This window comes from Molossus molossus, unplaced genomic scaffold (genome assembly GCF_014108415.1).
Source record: "Molossus molossus isolate mMolMol1 unplaced genomic scaffold, mMolMol1.p scaffold_m16_p_1, whole genome shotgun sequence".
Taxonomy (NCBI): Eukaryota; Metazoa; Chordata; class Mammalia; order Chiroptera; family Molossidae; genus Molossus; species Molossus molossus.
This window is the reverse complement of record NW_023425344.1, coordinates 110,714,260-110,739,919: the sequence shown is the minus strand read 5'-3', so window position 1 is coordinate 110,739,919 and position 25,660 is coordinate 110,714,260. Positions and strand designations below refer to the sequence as shown.

Below are 25,660 nucleotides of genomic sequence, written 5' to 3'. Positions count from 1 at the left end.
GAGAACATCGATTGGCTGCCTCCTGCATGCCCCACACTAGGGATTGGACCCACAACCTGGTCATGTCCCCTGACTGGGATTCGAACTGGCAACCTCTTGGTGTTCATCCAGTGAACCACACTGGCTAGGCTGTTTATATATATTATAAAGGCTTCATTCAGCAAAGATTTGAATTCCCATATCATATTGTGTGTGCCTACTAGGCAGTAAAAGCTCTACGTACACACAGACTCTCCCTCTCTCCACAATATAGATATACATACTGGGGTGGGTTTACAGTTCATACGGAAAAAGACATGAAGGTTATGATTATTACAGTAGCTTTATTAACTCTGTTTCGCATACTCACAACTGTAAATCTGCTTTTGCCCACCCCTGTATATTCTTGAATGGTAAGTTGTAGTAAAGCACTTTTTAAAGCATGTCAGATGAAAATGTAAAATTTAAATCACTCTAAAATAGCTATGAAAGCTGAAGTTGTAAAAGTAACTCGATAGAAGAATAAGACATGTTTGTGCTTTCTAGAACATTGTTGAGTGTGTGTAAGTCCCTGGCACCGTTCTAGTATTGTAATAACATACTGATAAGGAAACATTAGAATTCCCTATTACAGATGAGGTTTGTCAAGCTACAAATCTTTTTCTACTGTATTACAGTGCTGCTTCTGTCTAGCAGTGGTTCTCAGTCCTGATGGTATTGCTCTATTAGGGATGGTTTTGGTTGTCATACTGACAGTGTTACTACTAACATTGATTAGATGCGGACCAGGAGTGTGATATGCCAGAGAGTTTTACTCTACATAAAATTTTTCTGCCCCAAACACCCAAGTGTGCTCCTGTTTAGAAAAATATTATTAGTATCTTTGTACTTTTAATTTCTACCTCATAGGGAATTAGAACTATGTGAGTACATTAATTAACCTAGCTTATTATTATTATTAATATATAATTTACTGTTTTTCTTTTATATTTGCAATATCTTAAGGAAAATGTTCTTTTTTTTTAAGGCCTTATGAGGGAGATAATGAAGAGATGGTACATTTATTTTGAAAAAGTTGATAGATCTAGAATTATTGATTGATTTAATATAGATGCAATAATTGGAATTTAAATTTACTCTCTTTTCAATGGTAACAATTTTTTTAAGAGTATAAAATAACCTTTTTATCACAACTTAACCTATTACTTTTATGATACAAAATTACTTATCAAATGGGATGTAGAGATGAGACATGATTTGAAATAAGAGACTTTGAAAAAGTTTTATAAAGCATAAGATATCACATAATAATGATTTTTTTATCCAACCAAATTATTAAATATTTTTGGCTTTCTCCTGGTATAGTAATGGAAAGACCTTTTCAGGTAATCTCACTAACTGGGACTATAGACTAATGTTGAGCTATTTATCTGTCATAACTGTAAACAACATAGATATAAGTGGGTAGACATTTATAAATAAGAAATTTACTTACAGCTATTCAAAGGGATTTGAAATTTCATTATTCTTTGAAAAGAGAATAGTAGGATTACAAAATTAGTTTAGTTTTTCTTAGTCCTCTGGCAATAGATTAGAGCTACATCATATGCATGTTTAACTTACTGAATTTAACTGGATCCTTTTGCAGCCCCTCAGATTTTACTTTTTCCCTGCTGTTCGTTTAGTGAGTTTATATGTGCTGTCACACAATTATAGTTCCCATTTCTCTTATAGAGTGCGAATGTCTCACTGAATGTGATTCTTGCTCAGAATATGCATGTTTTAAACAACATGGCCCTATATGCAAGCTAACTTCTTCAGCTGGTGCTAAAAGTAACATTTTGCTTTAATAATTGAGGAAAGATAGCTTGTATTGAGCATATCTGAGAGATGGCAGAGTATGTTCTCCAGCAGGTCACTCCTTTATCAAGAACAGTTGAGCCCTGGCCGTTTGGCTTAGCGGTTAGAGAGTCGGCCTCCGGTCCAGAGAGACCCGGGTTTGGTTCCCGCTAAGGGCATGTACCTCAGTTGCAATTTGTCCCCGCCCTGGTTGGTCATGCGGGTGGCAGCCACTCGATGTGTCCCTTTCACATCGATGTTTCTCTCTCTCTCTCTCTTCCTCTCTCTCCCTCCTACTCTATCTGAACAAAAAAATGTCCTCGGGTGAGGATTAAAAAAAAAAAAAAAGAAGAACAGTTGATAAACTGTAGTTTTCCCTTACAATCTTTTTCTTTTCAATATTGGTGGATGGTTTTATTTTTAATTTTATTTTATAATCTTTTATTTTAAATTTTTTAGTTAATTTATTTTTATTACAGATGTTTTTCCTTTTCCCCCATTGACATGCTCCTCCTGTCCCCCACCCCGCATTTATTGTTGTCTGTGTCCATTGGTTATGCATATAAGTTCTTTGGTTTATCTCTTCCCTCCCCCACCAGCTCCTCCTCTGAGGTTTGTCAATCTGAACCCTACTTCTTTGTCTCAAGGTCTATTATGTTCATTATATTCCACAAATAAGTGAGATCATGTGATATTTGTCTTCCTCTGGGTGACTTATTTCACTTAGCATAATACTCTTCACGTCCCTCCTTCCATGTCATCTCAAAGGATAAGAGATCTTTCTTTCTTACAGCTGCATAGTACTCCATTGTGTATGTGTGCCACAGCTTTTTTATTCACTCATCTATTGATGGACACTTGGGCTATTTCTAGATCTTAGCAGTTGTAAATAGTGCTGCTATGAACATAGGGGTACATATATTCTTTCTGACTGCTGATTCAGGATTCTTAGGATATATTCCTAGAAGATGGATCACTGGGTCAAATGGCAGTTCAATTTTTAATTATTTGAGGAAACACCATTTGTTTTCCATAGAGACTGCACCAGTCTGCATTCCTCCCAGCAGTGTATTAGAGTCCCTTTTTCTCCACACCCTTCCCAGCACTTGTTGTTTGATGATTTGTTGGTGGCAGCCATTCTGGTAGGTGTGAGGTGATACCTCTTAGTTGTTTTAATTTGCATCTCTCTGATGATTAGTGACTTTGAGCATTTTTTTCATGTCTCTTGTCAATTTGTATGTCCTATTTGGAGAGGTGTCTATTTAGGTCATCTGCCCATTTTTAAATTGGTTTTTCTTTTGTTGAGTTGTATGAGTACTCTATATATTTTGGAAATTAACCCTTTATCTGATGTATTATTGGTAATTATGCTCTCATATATGGGTTCCCTTTCCATTTTGATGCTTGTTTCTTTTGCCGTGCAGAAGCTTTTTAGTTTGATGTAGTCACATGTGTTCATTTTTTCCTTTGTTTCTCTTGCCTTTAGGCATTGTATCAGTGAAAATTCTGCTGCGTGTGATGTCTAAAATTTTGTTGCCTACATTTTCTTCTAGGATTTTTATGGATTCATGAGTCACATTTAAATCTTTTATCCATTTTGAGTTTATTCTTATGTGTGGTGTAAGTTGGTGGTCTAGTTTCACTTTTTTGCATGTAGCTGTCCAATTTTCCCAACACCATTTATTAAAGAGGCTGTCTTTACTCCACTGTATGCTTTTGCCTCCTTTGTCAAATATTAATTGAGTATAATGTCTTGGGTCCATTTCTGGGTTCTCTGTTCTGTTCCATTGATTTATGTGCCTGTTCTTGTGCCAGTACCAGGCTGTTTTGATTACAGTGGCTTTGTAATATAATCTGATGTTCAATATTGTGATTGCTCCTACTTTGTTCTTTTTCTTTTTAATCCTCACCCGAGGACATTTTTTCATTTTTTGTTCAGATAGAGTGGGAGGGAGGGAGGGAGGGAGGGAGGGAGGGAGAGAGAGAGAGAGAGAGAGAGAGAGAGAGAGAAACATTGATGTGAAAGGTGCACATCGAGTGGCTGCCACCCGCACGACCCAACCAGGACCAGGGACAAACTGCAACCGAGATATGTGCCCTTAGTGGGAACTCAACCTGGGCCTCTCTGGACCGCAGGCTGATGCTCTAACTGCTGAGCCAAACCGTCCAGGGCTGTTCTTCTTTTTCAAGATTGCTGTGGCTATTCAGGGTCTTTTTTAGTTACATATAAACTTTTAGAGTGTTTGTTCTGGTTCTGTGAAATATGTTGTTGCTATTTTAATGGGGATTGCATTGAATTGATAGATTGCTTTGTGTAGTATGGACATTTTAATGATGCGAATTCTTCCAATCTATGACAAGGTATATGCTTCCACTTTTTTCAAGTAAGGGGCACATACCTAGGTTGCAGGTTCTATCCTTAGCCTTGGGTTTAGGTCATTTGGGAGGCAACCAGTAGATGGCTCTCTTTCTCATCTGTTTCTCTCTCCTTCCCTCCCTCCCTTCTACTCTATTTAAAAATCAATGGGACAAAACTCATCAATTAACCTAGACTGCTAGCTTCCAGGCAAAAAGCTAGAGGATAACAGTACGTTTCCTGGGCTGGCAGCTTTAACCAGGAAAGTAAGACTTGACAGTGGTGTTCAACGCGGGTCCTCCCTCGCTCATCTAAACACAGGAGAGGGAGCCACAAACAGCAGAACACCAACACCCACAGGGAGAACTTGACAGGCTCCAAAGCCCAGAGTGATAGCTAAAATGGTGAAACACAGAAACAGAAGCCAAATGAAAGAGCAAACCACCTCCACCGAAGATGAGATCAATGTGGAGCAATTAGGCATGTTAACAGAGCTAGAATTCAGAGCCATGATCTTGAGGAAGCTGAACAGCATGAGTAAGGACATAGAGACACTGAAAATAAGCCAAATGGAAATTAAAAACCAACAAGAAGAGATAAAAAATGACATATCCGAAATGAAAAATACATTGGAAGGTTTAAAAAGCAGAGTAGGGGAAGCTGAGGACCGGATCAGTGAATTAGAAGACAGGGTAGAAAAAATCAACCAATCAGAAAAACAAAAGGAAAAAACTATTAAAAAACAGGAAGACAGCTTAAGAGAACTATGGGACAACTGGAAACGTAATAATGTTCGCATCATAGGAGTCCCCGAAGAAGAAGAAAAGGAGCAAGGGATAGAGAATATATTCAAAAAAATAGTGAGAGAAAACTTCCCTAATTTGGTGAAGGAAGAAGGCATTCAAGTTCAAGAAGCACAGAGAGTCCCAAGTAAGAAGAACCCAAACAGGCCCACACCAAGACACATAGTAATTAAAATGCCACAAATTAAAGACAAAGAGAGAATCCTAAAAGCAGCAAGAGATAAGCAACAGGTTACCTACAAAGGGAACCCCATAAGGCTCTCAGCTGACTTCTCACAAGAAACACTACAGGCCAGAAGGGAATGGCATGAAGTAATCAAAGTCATGAAAAACAAGAATCTGAATCCAAGACTACTCTACCCAGCAAGGCTATCATTCAAAATAGAAGATCAAATAAAGAGCTTCCCAGACAAAAAAAAGCTAAGGGAATACATTAGCACCAAACCAGCACTGCAAGAAATGTTAAAAGGACTGCTGTAATTAGCAGTAGAAATGGGAACAAAAATAGAACCACACTAAAAAAAATGGCAATAAATAAGTACATATCAATAATCACCTTAAACGTAAATGGATTGAATGCTCCCATAAAGAGACACAGAGTAGCTGATTGGATAAGAAAGCATGACTCATCTATATGTTGTTTACAAGAGACCCATCTCTCAACAAAAGACTCACATAGGTTGAAAGTGAAGGGATGGAAAAAAATTTTCCAAGCAAATGGAAAGCAAAAAAAAGCTGGGGTAGCAATTCTCATATCTGATAAAATAGATTTCAAAATGAAGACCATAACTAGAGACAAAGACGGCCACTACATAATATTGAAAGGATCTATCCAACAGGAAGATATAACCTTGATAAACATATATGCACCCAATATAGGAGCACCAAAATATATTAAAAATCTTCTGGAGGACTTCCAAGGAGAAATCGACAACAATACAATCATAGCTGGGGACTTCAACACCCCGTTGACAGCACTGGATAGATCCTCTAGGCAAAAAATTAGCAAGGAAACAGAGACTCTAAATGAAGCACTAGACCAAATGGATTTAATAGATATCTACAGAGAATTACACCCCAAAACTACAGAATACACATTCTTCTCAAGTGCACATGGGACATTCTCAAAGATAGACCACATGATAGGACACAAACTAAATCTCTACAAGTTCAAGAAGATTGAAATCATATCAAGCATCTTCTCAGATCACAATGGCATGAAACTAGAAATCAATTGCAACAAGAACATGCAAAGACATTTCAACACATGGAGGCTAAATAGCATGTTATTAAACAATGAATGGGTCACCGAGGAGATCAAGGAAGAAATCAAAAACTTCCTGGAAACCAATGAAAATGAACACACAACAACACAAAATCTATGGGATGCAGCGAAAGCAGTTCTGAGAGGGAAGTTCATAGCACTACAGGCCTACCTCAAAAAACAAGAAAAATTTCTAATTGACTGTCTAACCTCACAACTTAAAGAATTAGAAAGCAAACAAAAAGAAAACCCCAGAGCAAGTAGAAGAAAGGAAATAGTAAAGATCAGAGCAGAAATAAATGACATAGAGACCAAAAAACAATTCAAAGGATCAATGAAACAAAGAGCTGGTTTTTCGAAAAGATAAACAAGATTGATGGACCCTTAGCTAGACTCACCAAGAAACAAAGAGAGAGAACCCAAATACACAAAATCAGAAATGAAAGAGGAGAAGTAACAACCAACACCACGGAAATACAAAAGATCGTTAACAACTACTATGAACAACTATATGGCAACAAATTCGACAATCTCAGCGAAATGGACAAATTTCTAGAAAGACACAGTCTCCCAAAACTATTCCCGGAAGAGATAGAAAACTTGAACAGACCAATAACAACTAAGGAAATTGAAGAGGTAATCAAGACTCTCCCAGCAAACAAAAGCCCAGGCCCAGATGGTTTCACGGGGGAGTTTTACCGAACATTCAAAAAAGAACTAATACCCATTCTCCTCAAACTATTTCAAAAATTCAAGAAGAAGGAAGACTTCCAAACACGTTCTATGAGGCCAGCATAATTCTAATTCCAAAACCAGAAAAAGACACTACGAAGAAAGAAAACTACAGGCCAATATCCCTGATGAACATAGATGCCAAAATCCTGAACAAAATACTAGCAAATCGGATCCAGAAATACATCAAAAAAATTATTCACCATGACCAAGTGGGATTCATTCCAGGGATGCAAGGCTGGTACAATATTCGCAAATCAATAAACGTGATACACCACATCAACAAAATGAAGAATAAAAACCACATGATCATATCAATAGATGCTGAAAAAGCATTCGACAAAATCCAGCATCCATTTCTGATAAAAACGCTCAGCAATGTAGGAATAGGGGGATCATATCTCGACATAATAAAGGCCATATATGAAAGACCTACAGCCAACATCATACTCAATGGACAGAAACTAAAAACATTTCCATTAAGAACAGGAACAAGACAGGGATGTCCACTTTCGCCACTCTTGTTTAACATTGTACTGGAAGTCTTAGCCACAGCAATCAGACATGAAGAAAAAATAAAAGGGATCCAAATTGGAAAGGAGGAAGTGAAACTGTCATTATTTGCAGATGACATGATACTGTACATAGAAAACCCTAAAGACTCCATCAAAAATCTATTAGACTTAATAAATGAATTTGGCAAAGTAGCAGGATACAAAATTAATGTCAAGAAATCGACGGCATTCTTGTACATCAATGATGAACTCACAGAAAGAGAAACTGAAAAAACAATCCCATTTACCATCGCTCCAAAAAAATTACGATACCTAGGAATAAACTTAACCAAAGAAGTAAAGGACCTATTTGCAGAAAACTACAGGTCATTGAAAAAAGAAATAGAGGAAGATATAAAAAAGTGGAAGAACATACCCTGTTCATGGATTGGAAGAATTAACATAATTAAAATGTCCATACTACCCAAAGCAATCTATAGATTCAATTCAATCCCCATCAAAATACCAACGACATATTTCATAGAACTAGAACAAATACTTCAAAAGTTCATATGGAACCAAAAAGACCCCGAATAGCCACAGCAATCTTGAAAAAGAAGAACAAAGTTGGAGGGATCACATTACCAGATATCAGGTTATACTACAAAGCGACTGTAACCAAAACAGCCTGGTACTGGCACAAGAACAGGCATATAGACCAGTGGAACAGAACTGAAAACCCAGAAATGGACCCAAGGCAATACGCTCAATTAATATTTGACAAAGGTGGCAAGAGCATACAGTGGAGTAAAGACAGCCTCTTTAATAAATGGTGTTGGGAAAATTGGACAGCTACATGCAAAAAATGAAACTCGACCATCAACTTACACCATACACAAAAATAAACTCAAAATGGATAAAAGACTTAAATGTGACCCGTGAATCCATAAAAATTCTAGAAGAAAATGTAGGCAACAAAATTTCGGACATCATACGGAGCAGAATTTTCACTGATACATCACCTAAGGCAACAGAAATAAAGGAGAAAATGAAGACATGGGACTACATCAAACTAAAAAGCTTCTGCACAGCAAAAGAAACGATCATCAAAATGGAAAGGCAACCCACTGTATGGGAGAACATCATTGCCAATGATGTATCAGATAAGGGGTTAATTTCCAATATATACAGAGAGCTCATACAGCTCCACAAAAGGAAGACAAAGAACCCAATTAAAAAATGGGCAGAGGAGCTGAATAGACACCTCTCCAAACAGGACATACAAATGGCCAAGAGACATATGAAGAAATGCTCAACATCACTAATCATCCGAGAGATGCAAATTAAAACAACAATGAGGTATCACCTCACACCTGTCAGAATGGCCGCCATCAACAAATCATCAAACAACAAGTGTTGGCGAGGGTGTGGAGAAAAGGGAACTCTAATACACTGCTGGTGGGAATGCAGACTGGTGCAGCCGCTATGGAAAACAATATGGTGCTACCTCAAAAAATTAAAAATTGAACTTCCATTTGACCCAGTGATCCCACTGCTGGGAATATACCCTAAGAAGCCTGAAACACCAATCAGGAAGAATATATGTACCCCCATGTTCATAGCAGCACTATTTACAATAGCTAAGATCTGGAAACAGCCCAAGTGTCCACCAGTAGACGAATGGATCAAAAAGCTGTGGTACATATACACAATGGAGTACTATGCAGCGGTAAGAAAGAAAGATCTCTTATCCTTTGAGACGACATGGAGGGACCTGGAAAGTATTATCCTAAGTGAAAGAAGCCAAGCAGAAAAAGACAAATACCACATGATCTCACTTATATACGGAATATAATGAACATAACAGTCTGAGGAATACAGTAGACCCAGACACATGGAAGTAGGGCACAGACTGACATCCCTCAGAAGAGGGGATGGGGGGTGGGGGGGTGGGAAGAGATAAACCACCGAACTTATATGCATGTATGCATGACCAATGGACATGGACAACTAAGCCGGGGACAGGGTGGAGGGGGGGGTGGGGGGTGCCAATGGGGTAAAAAGGTAAAATATCTGTAACAAAAAAATAAATAAAAATTCATAAAAAAAAAAAAAATAAAAAAAAAAAAATAATAAAAATCAATGGGAAAGTGAGAATTAACAACAACAAAATAATAGTTTTGTGTATTTATGTCAACATGGTATTCAAAATTTTACTATGAAAAAGGCAAACTCTAAATGATAATTATAGTATTATAACATGTTCAATCTAATAATGCTGCTGTCAGATACTTTTTAAAAAAATCCTCACCCAAGAATATTTTTTCATTTATCTTCAGATAGAGTGGGGGATGGTTGGGGAGAGAGAGAGACATTGATGTGAGAGACACACTATTTGGTTGCCTCCCACTCAACCCTGACCAAGGAAGGGGACCAAACTGCAACCGAGATACGTGCCCTTGACCAGAATCGAGCCCCAGACTCTTTGGTCCACCAGCCAAGGCTCTAACCACTGAACCAAACCAGCCAGGGCTCAGATACTATTAATATCATACAAAATCAATAGAAAAAGAGTTTTAGAATTGTTAGCAGTTGAATGCTTGACACATAATGGGTAGTTAATAAACATTACTTCATTTGTTTGTTTATTCTTCTCACCCTATATACTCTTCAAGTGGGAACTTCCCAACAGGCAATGAAACATCCTTAGAAACAGGAATTTTGTTTTTTATTCTAATTTTTCTCTATTAAGAAGGATTATTTTTTTCTTCTTTAAAAAAGTTTTTTTTTTTTTTCTTTATTGATTTTTAGAGAGACAAGAGGGAGAGGAAGAGAGAGATAGAAACATTGAGAAGAGAGATCATCTATTGGCCGCCTCCTGCAATGCCCCACACTGGATATTTGGCTTACAACCTGGGCATGTGCCCTGACCAGGAATCAAACCAATGACCTCTTGGTGCATGTGTTGATGCTCATCCACTGAGCCACATCAGCCTGTTTTTTTTTTTTTTTTTCCATTCTTAAAGTACTTTCCTAGGGTAATTATTCTTACTGACCTAATTTTCCAAGGTTCATTCGATTTCAAATCACGTGATAATGATACTTTTTTTGTGCTTATGTTTATATTTATGTATTTAGTTCACATATCATAAAATTAATCAATTCATTGGTTTTTAGTATATTCATGTGTTTGTGCTACTGTCACCACTATCTAATTTCAGAACATTTATCACCCCCAAATAAGCCCTGTATTCTTTAGCATTTTCTCCCATTCCCTCTTCTCAGCCCCAGAAATCACTGATTTACTTCATATCAGTATGGTCTTACCTATCCTAGACATTTCATATAAATGGAATCATACAGTAATGTAGTTAAATGATATAGTATGTGGTTTTTGTGACCAGCTTCTTTCACTTAGTATAATGTTTTCATGGTTTATCCATGTTGTAGTGTGTATCAGTATTTCATTCTTTTTTTTCTTCATTTTATTTATTTTGGCAAAATACAAGTAACTTGAAATTTACTATTTTAACCATTTTTAAGTGTACAGTTCAGTGGCATTTAGTACATTTACCGTGTTGTTCAACCATCACCACTATCCATCTCCAAAACTTTTACATTATCCCGAACAGAAACTCTGTATGCATTAATAAGAACTCTTCACACACACCCCCCCCCCCCCAGCCATTGATGACTTCTATTTTATCTCTCTATGTATTTGCCTGTTTTAGGTACTTCACATAAGTGGAGTCATACAACATTTGTCCTTTTATTTTTGGTTCTTGAACACATAGATCTCACTTTTTGCCCAGCCATGTGGTGTTTTTCACCTATGCATACCTGGCTTTTCTCAGAACAGCCCGAATGGACACCTATGTTGATATAAGCCTTTCGAATTCTGATTTCTGTCCTCTCAACTCCGTGAAATCATTGTTCTCTTCTTGGGATCACCTTTTCTGCACTGAGATCCAGAAACTCTTTTTAGGCAGAAAGCTTGTATTGATATATCTGGAAAATGCATCTAAGGTAGAAGTTTAGGCAAAGGTCTGGCTTATCTAATTTATATTCCTCCTTAGAGATCATCATTATACACTGCCTGTGGTCTTGCATACTAAACATTTACTTCAATGTATATTTTACATACATTTTTCTAGTTTTGTAGTTGTTTATAGAAGGAATATAAGTCTAGTTTCATGACTGGGAGTGGAAGTCTTGGTCTACCATTTTATTTCAAAATATTTTTCACCCAGGATGAGCCTAAAGTGCCTAATTTATGATTGTGAAGGAAGAGAGTCTCTTAAGCTTGTTCAAAAAATTTAAAGGAACTTGTCAGTGTACAGTTTTTCAATTGTGTCATTAATAAAAATTAAACTTCTTTACCATATTTTCCCTTTTGTATAGTACTCTATTGTCTATTATAGCTAAGGGGGTTGGCAAACTCTGGATATACTACTAATTGAATTGTTACATTTCTCATTTTTTAGACCTAAAGATTGTCTTCGGTCTATTATGAGGAGAGTGAACCATAAAGATCCTCATGTTGCTATGCAAGCTCTGACTGTGAGTGATTTGATTTTAGGTTCTACCTCAAAATTACCTACTGAAACTGAGCCCTTTTAACTTGGAATTTATTCTTTTAGCTTCTAGGAGCATGTGTATCAAACTGTGGCAAAATTTTTCATTTAGAAGTATGTTCAAGAGATTTTGCTAGTGAAGTAAGCAACGTATTAAACAAGGTAAGGAGCATTATTCCCAGAAATGAATTAAGACAGTGATTTTTCTTTATGTATTTTGTTAATTCCTCACATTTAAATCACAAAGGACTAGTCTGTGCTTTTTAAAAAAAAAACTCTAGGTTATGTCTATCCAATATATAAGTAAATGTTACATTTTGCTGAAGAGAGTACAAATTTATAACTTCTAAAGTTGGTTTTTTAAAGCCAGATTAGAGTATATTTAACCTATTTCCTTTGTCATTTCTTTCATCTGATAAGTAAATATGTGTATTTCTCTGATTAAATAATACCAGTTGATTTTAGGCACAGTTTTTGTAACCATTTTTGTAGCCACAGAATTATTTTCCCAATGTAAAAATGTTCAGAAATACTGTCAAAATTTGGCACTGTTGAGTTTCATATTGATACGAATAAGGCCATCATAGGATTTTAATACACTGAATGTAGAATAAAGATTTCAAATCTGCCCTGGCCAGTTTGTGTCAGCGGTTAGAGCGTCGGCCTGCGGTCCAGAGAGACCCGGGTTCGGTTCCCGCTAAGGGCACGTACTTCGGTTGCAGTTTGTCCCCGGCCCTGGTTGGTTGTGCCGGTGGCAGCCACTTGATGTGTCCCTTCACATCGATGTTTTTCTCTCTCTCTCCCTCCCACTCTGTACCAAAAAAAAAATGGAAAAATATCCTCGGGTGAGGATTAAAAAAAAAAAAAAAGATTTCAAATCCTGCTATTTAAGGACTTAAAAAAATATAAGTTACTAAGTAATATATGAGTTTTCCCAGTAAAAATCTGTGCATTCTAAAGGTAATTATTTCTGGCTATTTTTCTGGGGGGGGTGAGGGCAGTATTATATATCAAGAAAAAAATTTTAAGTGTTAAAAGGGAAAGTGCTTTTTTTTTTTAGAAAAATTAGTATTTTCTTCCTTCTTCCCTTCCTTCCTTCCTTTCCCTTCTTTCCCCTTCCTTCCTTCCTTCTTCCCTTCCTTCCTTCTTTCCTTTCCTTCTTTTTTCTTTCCTTCCTTTCTTCCTAAAAAACAATACTAATAATAATAAAAAGAAAAATGAGCATTTTCAGGTTTTTGTAGAAAACAGTAAAAAATGAGATAAGAATTTAAAATTCTGTATTTCTCAAACATAATTACGTGATACATTTTCCTGTTCTGCTTTATTAAATTATATTTAGATACTATCTACTAATTAATAACCTTTTTTTTTCTTTTTTAATCCTAACCTGAGGAGGATATGTTTTTATTGATTTTAGAGAGAGGGAGCGGGGATGGAGAGATTGAGTGAGGGAGGGAGAGAGGGAAAGAGAAGGAAAGAAAGAAACATCGATGTGAGAGAGAAAGATCAGTCGGTTGCTTCCTGTGCATGCCCTGACTGGGGGTTGAACCGCAGCCTAGCTGTGTGCCCTGACCTGGGCATCAAACGTGAACTCTTTTGGTATAAGAAACAACGCTCCAACTAACTGAACCACCCGGTGAGGGCAACAATTTTTTTTAATGTCCTAAATATCTAACAAAATATACCATTGTTTATGAAGAGACTGTAATATTTTCTTTAATTTAATTGAAGGTGGGGGGTGGGGGGAGAAGATAGATTGAGCAAAAAAGAGAACTCATGGACATGGAAAACAGTATGGTAATCATGAGTGGGGGAAGTGGAAGAGGCATAGAGGGAATAAATGGTGATAAAAAAATAAAATAATAACTAAACAAACAAGTTAGAGAGACAAAGGACAGTCCCTTGAAGGTTAGAAGTGAAGAAGGTAAAGGTGAGGCGCCTCAAGGGAGCAGGAGGGGAAAGGCCATGGGGTGGGCATGCTTCTGGGAGGGAGGGCCCCAAATGTTTTAGAATAAACATACTGGTTTTATACTTCAGGTGAGGTGTTTTTTGAAGGAATAAAGTTTCCAGAGGTATGAAGTTTCCAGAGGTATGCCATGCAGTGGACCTCAAATCAGACCTGAAATAATTAAGTAATTTGGAATAAACACATAAAATGCACATTAAAATTCAGGAATTAGGAATAAAGGACTTGTACCCCTAACTTATTTTTATAATATTGGTCCACAAAAACAAGACAAACTGCTTTCTTTATCTTCCTGATGTTCAAAGCTTTATTAGTTGCAAAATACTCTGAAAAGTTCTGTCTTTCTGACCTCCAAAATAAATTGTTACCTATTTCATGTGTTCAAATTTGATGTGAGGTATTTATGAAAGTATCTTCTCTTAATTCTTTGTAGTGCAAAAATAAAATTAGTTTATTTTTAATAATTAATGATAGTTTCTTATGTATCGCCTATAGCTAAGGGTAATTAATGATTTAAAAAGAGTTCTACAGCACTTCATAATTTTTATATTTAAGCTATTTATATTAAATCATTGGCCAGGAAGTCAGTACTTTTTTAATTAATTTTTTGGTATGAAAAAACTTTAATGAAAACATTAATTATATGGAAATTAAATAACAAAACCATTTAAAATTACTTACAATTCAAACAGATTTTTATTTACTGATATTTCTCTATCAACAGATTATTTCCAGATAAAATTGTATTAATTTTTTTCTCTATTTTTAGGGTCATCCTAAAGTGTGTGAAAAATTAAAGGCCCTAATGGTTGAATGGACAGATGAATTTAAGAATGATCCACAGCTTAGTCTAATATCGGCAATGATTAAGAACCTTAAGGAACAAGGAGTTACGTTTCCAGCAATTGGCTCTCAGGTAATTTTGTAAAGTTGTGTGTGTGCTACTGTTTATTTTTCTAAAGTAGCCATGTTTATTTGAAAAAAGTTTCCCCTCTAAACCCAGGTAGGTTTTGAAGGAATTTTTGTTAATAATTGTGAGTGGGGAAAAGATTTAGAGGTGCCGTAAAAACAATCTTGCATTTAGAGGTGCCATAAAAATATAATAGAATATTAATGTGTTCCAACTTCTACTTTTCCACTGTTTCTTCTTTTTTATAAATGAATTTGCTTTAACATTTTGCAGTTTAAATGTTTTTTTAATTTAGTTATAATATAGACAACATTTATTATATCAAGTAAAACAATCTCGTTGAATACTCTTTATGCTTTAATACAGCAATTCTCAACCTGTGGGTCGCGACCCCTTTAGGGGTTGAACAACCTTTTCACAGGGGTCACCTAAGACAATCAGAAAACACATGTTTCCGATGGTCTTAGGAACCGAGATACCGCTTCTCTATCCGTCTCCAGACGGGTCCACCCACATGCAGATATGCCCATATACAACATGAAGAACTGGATTAGGGGTTGCTGCATTAGAAAGGTTGAAAACCACTGCAAGAATGACAGCTCGGCCCTGGCCAGTTTGGCTCAGTGGTAGAGCATTGGCCCGTGGACCAATGAGTCGGTTGCAGTTTGTCCCCGGCGCTGGTAGGGGTCGTGCGGGAGGCAGCCAGTCGATGTGTCCCTCTCATGTCAATGTTTCTCTCTCTCTCTCTCTCTCCCTCCCACTCTATCTGAAGATAAATAGAAAAATATCCTGGGGTGAAAAGAATGACAACTCAAAAATCAGGATAAAATTTTAAAATGTAAGGATGAGTTTAGAGGTCTTTTGATTATGAAATTAATGAATACCTGTATTAAAAGTGGGAAGGAGATATAAGGGTCAGTGGGAAGAGAAACACAGGAAATATCACTTCCCTTAATAAAAACTTCAGTGCCTTCATCTTTTTCCTTTATCCTAATAAATATGATTGACTAAAAGGCTTAACTTTCCTTTAAAAGAAACATTATATAATGAACCAATCTCTAATTTATGTCATATAAAAAATTAAAGGAACCTGGCTAGGTGGCTCACTCAGTTGATAGGAGTATTGTCCTTACACCAGAAAGGTTGCAGGTTTGATTTCCAGTCAGGGCACACACCTAGGGTTTTGGGTTCAATACCTGGTCAGAGTACGTAGAGGAGGCAACTGATTGATCTTTCTCTCTCACACTGATGTTTTTCTCTCTCTCTCAAATCAGTAAACATGTCCTTGAGTGAGGATTAAAAAAATAAAAAGAACAGGTTTCTCTTTTATTCTTTTTCTATTCTGAGTAACCATTCTTTAGGATGCACAACTAATGAAGCAGGTTTAAAATGTATGGATTGAGGTAAAATATGAGTGGTATAAAAGCGTGAGCAGAAAACTCAGCTGTGGAGGACTCAAGTTCAGGGTTTTGACCACTTCAGGGAATCATGAAGTGATTCATCCAGACTTATCTAGACTTTCTTCCCAAGGCACTTCTAGAAGGTTTATCTGTGTGCTTTTGAACTGTAAAAAACCAGAAATATACTTGGGAGAGGAAGGAAGAAAGGATATTTTTCTTCTAACTTGAAAAAAATTTGGCTTCTGAATAATTTTATAATGATTATCTTTTAGAAGTGTTCATTCATGATAGCTGACTTTTACTCCTCTCAGAATAATTTCTAAAATCTGTATAATTAAGGAATAATTTTATACAGAATAATCCAAGAGTCTTACAAGTTTCTTGACAATAGAAGCAATGTTTAATTATCAAAGTAGATTCTTTGGAGAACCAAAAAGTGTAGATACTTAGTGGAATTGCAGTTTCTGTACCTCAAGAACCTATTCTAGAGCTAGTTTCTCAAAATGTGGTTCATTGACTATCATCGTCATCACAACCTGGAACCTTATTAGAAATGCAGCATCTCAATTGTCACTCCAGACCCATGGATTTATTACATCATTTTAACAAGGTCCCCGGATGATGCTGTATGCACACTGAAGTCTGAGGAGCACTGTTCTAGAGTACATCTTTCAATGCAAGTGAAAACTGCATATCTATCCACAAAGGGACTTGTTTCTGTAAGAGAAGGAAGAATTAAGGACCTGTTGGATATATAACATTGTTTGGTTAACCTAGAATCTCAATTGTGAGAACAACTTTAGGATTCTCTAATCTAATCCCCTCATTTTACAGATGAGGAAACAGACCCAGAATGGTTAAGTGACTTGCCCAGGGCCACTTGGGCAAAAATAGTTGACAAACCTGGAAGTAGAACACAGGCCTCCTGACTTTCAGTCCAGTGTTCTTTCCACTACATGATCCTGCCTTCTGTTTGACATAGAGGTTAGTGGATATGTGTCTGTCCAGACTAGGCTTCAGAGGACAGGAAGTGGAGTGAACACTGGCAAGAGCATTTATTTATTGATTGGTATAAAAGTTAGGTTACTCTCCTGTTCAAAAGATTCAGGACATAGATCAGCAACAGTCAAGAGTTACTTTTCTTCTTTTCATCTAGATTTTATAAAATATGTGAAAGCTAATTTTGTTATAGTTGCTATCATTTACCCACAAAAATATATAAAATACATATAAAGTAAAATATGATAAGGTAGAATGGTGATTTTTTTTTTTATAGTGGTTTCTGAAAATGTATCATTGAAAACCCTGTTTGTAAAGAACCTCATGTTTAACAAAAAAATGTATCATCTAGGGTCAACTATAGAAGTCCCTATAGATTTTGAAGTCACTTAATTTATTTAAGTCATCACATTTAGGCAGACTAGATCTTTGTTAGAATACTTAACAAGTCTTTGAAAATATAAGGATTTTTAAAGTTTATTTTTATCCAAGAACAGAAGAAAATAATATAAAAATATTAAGAAAAGTCATACTTTAGTCACCTATTTTTATACTGTTGTGATTTTTTTTAGTACTAACTTGATATAGAGATAAAAGTAATGCTACACTGCTACTACTGTATTTGGCTAGTTAATAAGACAAGTGTTATTGCTACACTGAGAACCTGATGATAGAAAGGAACTTTGAAAAGTGTGCAGTTCAGGAATGCAGGGCTTAATGCAGCTTGTTCTGCACGTCTCTTCAGGACCAATAGAGATTTCTTCATAGACCACAAAAGATCAATATGTCTGTTTTGAAATTCACCAAATTAAGAAAAAAAATTATGTATTATAGGAAAGGTTGTCTCTGACCAAGCGTATCTTCAATTTTCCAAGTTGTATAATGATTACAAGATTCCAACAAGAGATGGATCAGTATAGAAGGTACTTGAAGTTTTATGCAGTGAGTTATAAAAAGCTTTTTTGTAATCAGCTTTTCTAAAAATAAATGCTTTGTGCATTTGTTTGGCATTATAAAATATACTAAGTGAAGAATATAGAACTATTTTACTATAATATTCTGCCTTTCATTCACTCAATCATTTTAAAATTAGAATTTCATTTGTATTGGTTTCTCTGGGAATTATACATTTGTAACTTTTAAAAATCTTTTTTAAGTAAATATTGTATTATGTAAAATGTAGAAACCTTCCAACAGTATAGGTTTTACCTATTCCCCACTTCAGCATCTTTTTTGCTATAGTCATCTTTGTATGACATATATTCTTTTACATACATTATAAATCCCAGGAGATAGTGTTATACTTTCTGTTTTAAACACTGAATAGCCCCATTTTATCTAATTTTAGAAGCTACAGGTGTTAATTTAATCCTCTTAATATCCTGTAGTGTATAAGTGCTGTTATTGTCCTTATTTTGTAAATGAGAGACTTGAAGCACAAAGAGGTCAATGTATGGAAGGCCCTACATTAGAAGGTGGTGAATCTGGCATTGGATCCTATGTTTGCCTGACTCTACAACCTGCATTTTTAACTACTCATATCATAGCACCTTGTTTGAAAGTGTTATCAGAGGAACACAGAGGAGGAAATGCTTAATTAAGAGGCATTTCAGTGAGAAAGTGATATTTTAGCTCTTTCGCCACTGATGAGTTAGTTGAAACTCAACAGGGAAAAATGTGGATGGAGTAAAAGGAGCCAGAGGGGAGGACATTATAAGGAGAAGCAAATGTGTGTCAGAGATGTAAAGTACCAGTGTGTATGTATGTGTGTGTGTATGTGTGTGTGTGTGTGTGTGTGTGTGTGTGTGTGTGTATTATATACTTATAATATGTCTATATATATGCTAGCAGTTTCTGGTAAATGATAAATGGTTGAAAATAAGACTGGTAAGACAGGCTGGAGTCTGATTTACCTTGATTGCCATGGAAAAACTAAGAGGCCATTGAGGCTTAGCAGCTATAATTCCATAAGTGTGAATCAATGTGTATATTTATTTACTTGTATACTATCATATTTACAAAATATATTTAAAATAGATAGTAATATATTTCCATAATTAACTACCTGTATTTTGGTTTACCATATAGTATAATATTTATTTTTATTTTTTTTAATCCTCACCCGAGGACATTTTTCCATTTTTCACTCAGATAGAGCGGGAAGGAGAGAGAGGAAGAGAGAGAAACATCGATGTGAAAGGGACACATCGAGTGGCCGCCACCCACACGACCCAACCAGGGCCGGGGACAAACTGCAGCCAAGGTACATGCCCTTAGCGGGAACCGAACCCGGGTCTCTGTGGACCACAGGCTGACGCTCTAACCGCTGAGCCAAACCGGCCAGGGCCATATAGTATAATATTATGAGCTTTTATATTGTTATATATAAATCTGGCTCCTTGAAGATAACATTCTGACTTTTGAGCTGGAAGCAAGCAATAAAGTATAAATCTTAAGTATACATTAAAATTGTTGTTAAAGCTGTCTGTTTTTAAAATAGTCATCTTCCTTCCTCTCTCAACCCCTTTTAAACTGGTTATATAATTTTTCTAAAAATTTTTAAAACTAGTTTTTCTTATTTGGTTTGCATACTGTCTGCTTTTAGTCCAACCTCTTTACACAGATCTGCCACAGTGTCATTAGGCTATTGGCTCTAAGTATCCAATTGCTCTCAGTTTGTTTTCTCCAATTCTGACTCTTCCCTTCTTAGGTTGCTCCAGTTGGATTTCTTTATTCTTCAGAAGTTTGTTTTAGATTGACAAGAAAGATCTTGCACCTTTGTAGATGAGATGGGTTAGGAATATTTGAAATCAACTCTCACATACTGTGTTTCTTTTTTTGTGTGTTAGGCTGCAGAACAAGCAAAGGCAAGCCCAGCTCTAGTAGCCAAGGATCCTGGTACTGTGGCTAACAAAAAAGAAGAGGAAGATTTAGCAAAAGGTATGTTTTTAAGCCCTGATGATGGCGAGAAGATGGGTCACTTACTTAATTTTTTTTATCCTGAGATATTAAAAAAAAAAAAAGAAAGAAATAGAACTTTACAGCTAAAGCTGAAATCTACTTTGTTTCCCTTAGTATCACTTCTTTCCTCTCATCTCCCAAGGAGAGTATCATTTATGTCTTACCAGTCAGTATTTTTACTACACAATTTACCCATAAATATCCATAAACAGTAGCAAATGCTTTTTGTGTCCAACAAAATTTTTTTCATAAATAGTATACTCTATACCATCTGTCTACAACTGTTTTTCTCATGCAACGCTTGTGATCTACTCAATGGTTAGACATATTTATTTGTTTAAACTACTGTATAATATTCCATTGTACTAAAAAATACATACTATAATTTCTCCTCCTACTGATGGACATATGAAGTATTGGCTCATGGGATAGGCATATCTTTAACTTTGCTAAATAGTTTTATTTCCTCTTCCATCAACAATGTTATTTTTTTTTTATTTACTCCTCACCCGTGGATATTTTTCCATTGATTTTTAGTTAGAGTGGAAAGGAGAGAGAGAGAGAGACATCAATGTGAGAGACACACATTGAGAGAGACATCAATGTGAGAGACGCACATTGATTGGATGCCTCCCATTAACCCCAAACAAGGTGGGGGATCAAAACTGCAACCCATGTATGTGCCCTTGACCAGAATTGAACCTAAGACTCTTCAGTCTGTAACTGCTGAGCCATACCAGCCAGGGCCTATTATTTTTAACCTCCTGACAACATTTGGTATTTCTAGAGATTAAGTTTTATGAATCTGATAAGTTTGAAATGTCCCATTATTTTAAATTTTATTTCCTTTACTACTAGTGAGCTTGAGTCCTTTTTTGTGTGTTTATTGGCTTTTCTGATGGTCTCTCTTTTTCTATTGAGTCTCTTTTTTAAAAAAGAAAATAATGATATATAGAAAGCCTTTATTTTGGATGATCTTTTGCCTGTTATACCTATAGTAGATACATACTCTTGATTTTTGGCTTATACTTTAAGTTTGATAATGGTGTATATAATCAAACAAGTTTTTGTTTTTCTATTATTTTTGTTTTTTATGTTTTAAGATATTTTTTCCTACTTTAAGATCCTTAAAGATATGTTCCTATATTTTCTTATGATAGTTTAAATCTTTTATTTCTTTATCGATCTAGAACAGAGGTGGAAGGGAAGAAATGGCTAAGGGTTGATTTGAAAGCAGAGTAATCAATCCTTTAAGATTACATTGCAGAGCCTGAGTGACACATAGTGATGGCCTGCACTGGGGGAGGAGTGGTGGAGATAGAAGACACTCCTTTGAAATCTATTTTGGGGAATTTGTTAGGTGAGATTTTACTGTAGTTATTTCTAAATTTCTATTCTTAGACTGATTATATATATCTTTGCAGCAATAAAATACAGGTTCTCAGCAACTACCTTTGAGACTCTTAATTTTTAGTAAGTCCCCATTGAGGCTTGAGACTACTTCCCAAGTGATTTTGATTTTCATTTTGGGAACTTAGGATATAGGAATACACTGAAAAGACAAAGAAAATATATCTGCGGCTAAAATTTAAAAAGTGGATCTAAGAGTTTATATTTTTTATTACCCAGAATTATTATAATTGTATTTGTTCAAGTAAAAAATAGTTATCGTGCTGTTCAATTTTTTTGTTAGCTTATTTTTTTGAACTTTCAGTTGTGAATGAATGGAAAAAATTGATGAATGATTTTTGTTCAGTATATTATGTCAGAATGAGTTGTAGGTTCCAGTTACACTACTGAGAGAATACTTTTTACCTTCAGATAATCTTTTTGTACTTCTTTGAATTATTGGATATATTAACATTTTGGGTCTTTTTAAACCCATTATTTTCTAGCCATTGAGTTGTCCCTGAAGGAACAAAGGCAGCAGTCCACTACCCTTTCTACTTTGTATCCAAGCACATCCAATCTCTTAACTAACCACCAACATGAAGGCCGAAAAGTTCGTGCTATATATGACTTTGAAGCTGCTGAAGATAATGAACTTACTTTTAAAGCTGGAGAAATCATTACCGTTCTTGATGACAGGTGATGGAACATTCATGTGCAAATATATAACATATTACTTTTGTGTTTCGTATTATTTCTGTTGTGAATGCTGTCACCAAATGCAATAAAAAAAAAAATACTGATCCAGCTATTTTCTTTTTATGACAGTTATACTGGCTAGAATCTTATTTTGTAGTTTAATTTTTTTAAATCTATTTAAATAGTTTTAATTTTTTTTTTTTTTGGAGGCCTAGTTTAATCTGTTCATTTTTGGTTCCATCTAATATAGATCATTAAATTAGTAAAAAAGTTAAGATTTTAGAAAATATACCAAATATATATTTATGAAATTTGTAAGAAATACAGAATATAATGAATTTATGTATTATTCTGTGTATTTGTTTGTAACAAATTTATTTGACATATAGATGTATATACATTTATAGGGGAGGTGATTTGGTGCATCTTTTACTACAGCTTATGTTTACATGAAAATTGTTACTAATAATGAAATACTAAAATCTGTAAATAAATGGTTTTAAGAAATAAATTCAAATAAATTTAAGGTTATTTCTGTAATTTCACACAACAGTTTCTTGAATGGAAGAAAATGAAGTCATGTGAGTTGTTTTACTGGAAATTGCACAAAACCTTGATCAGTCATTCAGAAATATTTATTGAGAACTTGCTAGCTTGTCTTAGACTAGACACTGGGATACAGCAAAGAACATGGGTATGCACCTTGAAGTGTGTTCTTTGTGAATGTTTTGTGCTATAAACTGTCATCTGACATATGTTTTTTCTTGTGGCGAAAAATTTGCTGGTATATACTAGGTAGAGCATAAGAATGGACATTTTTATTAAGATCCTACTATATATCTTTATGTTGTTGTTGTTAATCCTGACCTGGGGATATTTTTTCCATTGATTAGAGTGGAAGGGTTGGAGTGGTAGAGAGAGAAAAACATCAATGGGAGAGAGATATATAGATTGGTTGCCTCCCGAACACTTCCCACCCAGGGCCAGGGAACAAACCTGCAACCCAGGTATGTGCCCTTGACCAAGAAGCTAACCTGAGACCCTTCGGTGCTGATGCTCTAACCACTTAGCAACACCAACCAGGGCAAGATATCTTATTACAAAGGATTCTTACATTGGAGCCTACAAACAGCCTGAAGTTGACAATTCTTAAGTCTGGGGACCTTGTATTTTGCGGGGGAGTTAGAGTCTTACATTAGATCCTTAAAGCATTTACCAGCCTTCCAAAAGATAAATAACTATGTGTTTAATAACTTCTTATTTTCTCTGAGGCCTCATCTCTTATTTGTAATAATGATATATTCATTTCATTCTTCACTGGATTGTCGTGGGATTCAAATCTAGTAATAATGTAAGTTAAACACTATAAAAGGTAAAGATTTGTAGTAATAAAAATCTTTATTATAGTCAAATATTCTTTTTTGTTCCTCATAGTGATCCCAACTGGTGGAAAGGTGAAACCCATCAAGGCATGGGGTTGTTTCCCTCTAATTTTGTAACTGCAGATCTCACTGCTGAGCCAGAAATGAGTAAGTATTTTCCAGTCTGTCAATGGATAATAGATAATCCTTTTCTTTTCTTTAGAGAGATAGGAAAGGAGAGGTAGAGAGAGATAGAAACATCAATGGAGAGAGAAACATTGATCAGCAGCCTCCTGCATGCTCCACTACTGGGGTTCGAGCCCGAAACCCGGGCACATGCCCTGACCAGGAATCGAATCAGGACCTTTCAGTCCATGGCATGGTGCTCAATCCACTGAACCACACCAGCCAGGCTGAACTTTTTCTTTATTTTTTTTTTTTTATCACCCGAGGACATTTTTCCATTTTTTTATTCAGGTATAGTGGGAGGGAGAGAGAGGAACAGAGAGAGAGAGAGAAACATCGATGTGAAAGGAACACATCGAGTGGCTGCCACCCGCACAACCGACCAGGGCCGGGGGCAAACTGCAACCGAGGTACGCGCCCTTAGCGGGAACCAAACCCGGGTCTCTCAGGACCGCAGGCCGACACTCTAACCACTGAGCCAAACTGGCCAGGGCTGGACTTTTTCTTTAAAAAGAAAAATTCTCTATGTATCTACCCACACACATATGTATGTATACATGTGCTGTTGTAAAAATGCACACTAAAAAGTATTAATGGAATTTATGCATATGTATTTTCATTATCACAATGGATAAAAACGTGACAAATGCAGTGTAGTCTCAGAGAGAATTCTTCGTATTTAAAGGTTGAGACCATTTCTCCAGTGTTCTAACCTCAAACTTGGAAACTGGCCTCTAAGTAACAATAATGGCTTTCCTAAACCCTCATTCCAGATATTCAGAAGCAGCCATAATTAATCATATAAATAGGGGTTTTTTTGTTTTATTTCCAAATATTTGCTTAGTAGGAGAAATAAACTAGAAAGTAGGGCCAAGGAGGAAGTGATATTACTGGCAGGCATGCTAGTTGCAGGATATGTAACTGGTGCTAGACTATCAAAACCTTGCTAGACAGTTGACTATTTTTTTATAATTCTATACTTTAATGAACCTTCATAATGATGAGTTTGAGTCATCTAGATTAAGTCATATCTTCCCTTCGTTTAAGGAAACAGAAATATGTTCTAGTCTAGAAAGATTTCTATTAGTGATTGACATTTTTAGAATTTTAAAAGTTTTTGTAAATATGTTGGTAAGCTACAGTTATCTGGCAGAATATCTCATCTCAGCTCATCTGTCTATATAATGACAGAAGGAATCAAAGTTGCAAACTGCAGGACGCTTAGGTCTTTTTTAGTTTATAAGAATTTTAAGAATGGTTCTTTATCTTAGTCATCTTTTCAACTGCAACAGTACTAAATCTTATCCAGAATATAGTAAGTGATATGTAAATACTTATACAATAAATATATAAATTTATTTTTATATATTTATTATTATAAAGGCATTTAATAAATGATTCATTTATTGTATAAGTATTAAATAAATTTATATATTTATTATAAATATATATATAGAGAGAGATATATATGTTAACAATAAAGTGATATTTTCTTTAAAAACATAAGAATATTTCTCTTTCATGAGAAGGCTTTCACAACAAAGCAGATGTTATGAATGTTTGATAAGAATGATGCCCTCTCACATAGTTATTGCTAGGTGGTTGTTGTTTTTTTTGTCATTTTTATAGAGACAGGTTCCTGATACCTATTCCTTTAATGGAGTTTTTTGTTGTTAGAACTCAAAAAAACATGTTGTATAACCTTTTTAAAATGGCAGTGGTACTGTACTCACTTTTAACCTGGGCTG

The 25,660-nt window shown here is 35.6% G+C and overlaps 1 protein-coding gene across 5 annotated transcripts in view; it reads left to right on the top strand.

Moving 5' to 3' along the window:
- Nucleotides 1-25,660, top strand: part of STAM (signal transducing adaptor molecule) — a 75,352-nt gene that overhangs the window by 33,908 nt on the left and 15,784 nt on the right. For 4 of the 5 annotated variants that reach the window (XM_036274386.1, XM_036274376.1, XM_036274404.1 and 1 more), the window contains 6 exons: nucleotides 11,952-12,027; nucleotides 12,108-12,203; nucleotides 14,777-14,923; nucleotides 20,166-20,256; nucleotides 22,173-22,365; nucleotides 23,800-23,894. In XM_036274386.1, the coding sequence (XP_036130279.1) occupies nucleotides 11,952-12,027; nucleotides 12,108-12,203; nucleotides 14,777-14,923; nucleotides 20,166-20,256; nucleotides 22,173-22,365; nucleotides 23,800-23,894 (698 nt within the window). Of the gene's footprint in view, nucleotides 1-11,951; nucleotides 12,028-12,107; nucleotides 12,204-14,078; nucleotides 14,131-14,776; nucleotides 14,924-20,165; nucleotides 20,257-22,172; nucleotides 22,366-23,799; nucleotides 23,895-25,660 lie in introns of all 5 variants that reach the window. The other variant, XM_036274414.1, reaches the window with a different exon arrangement.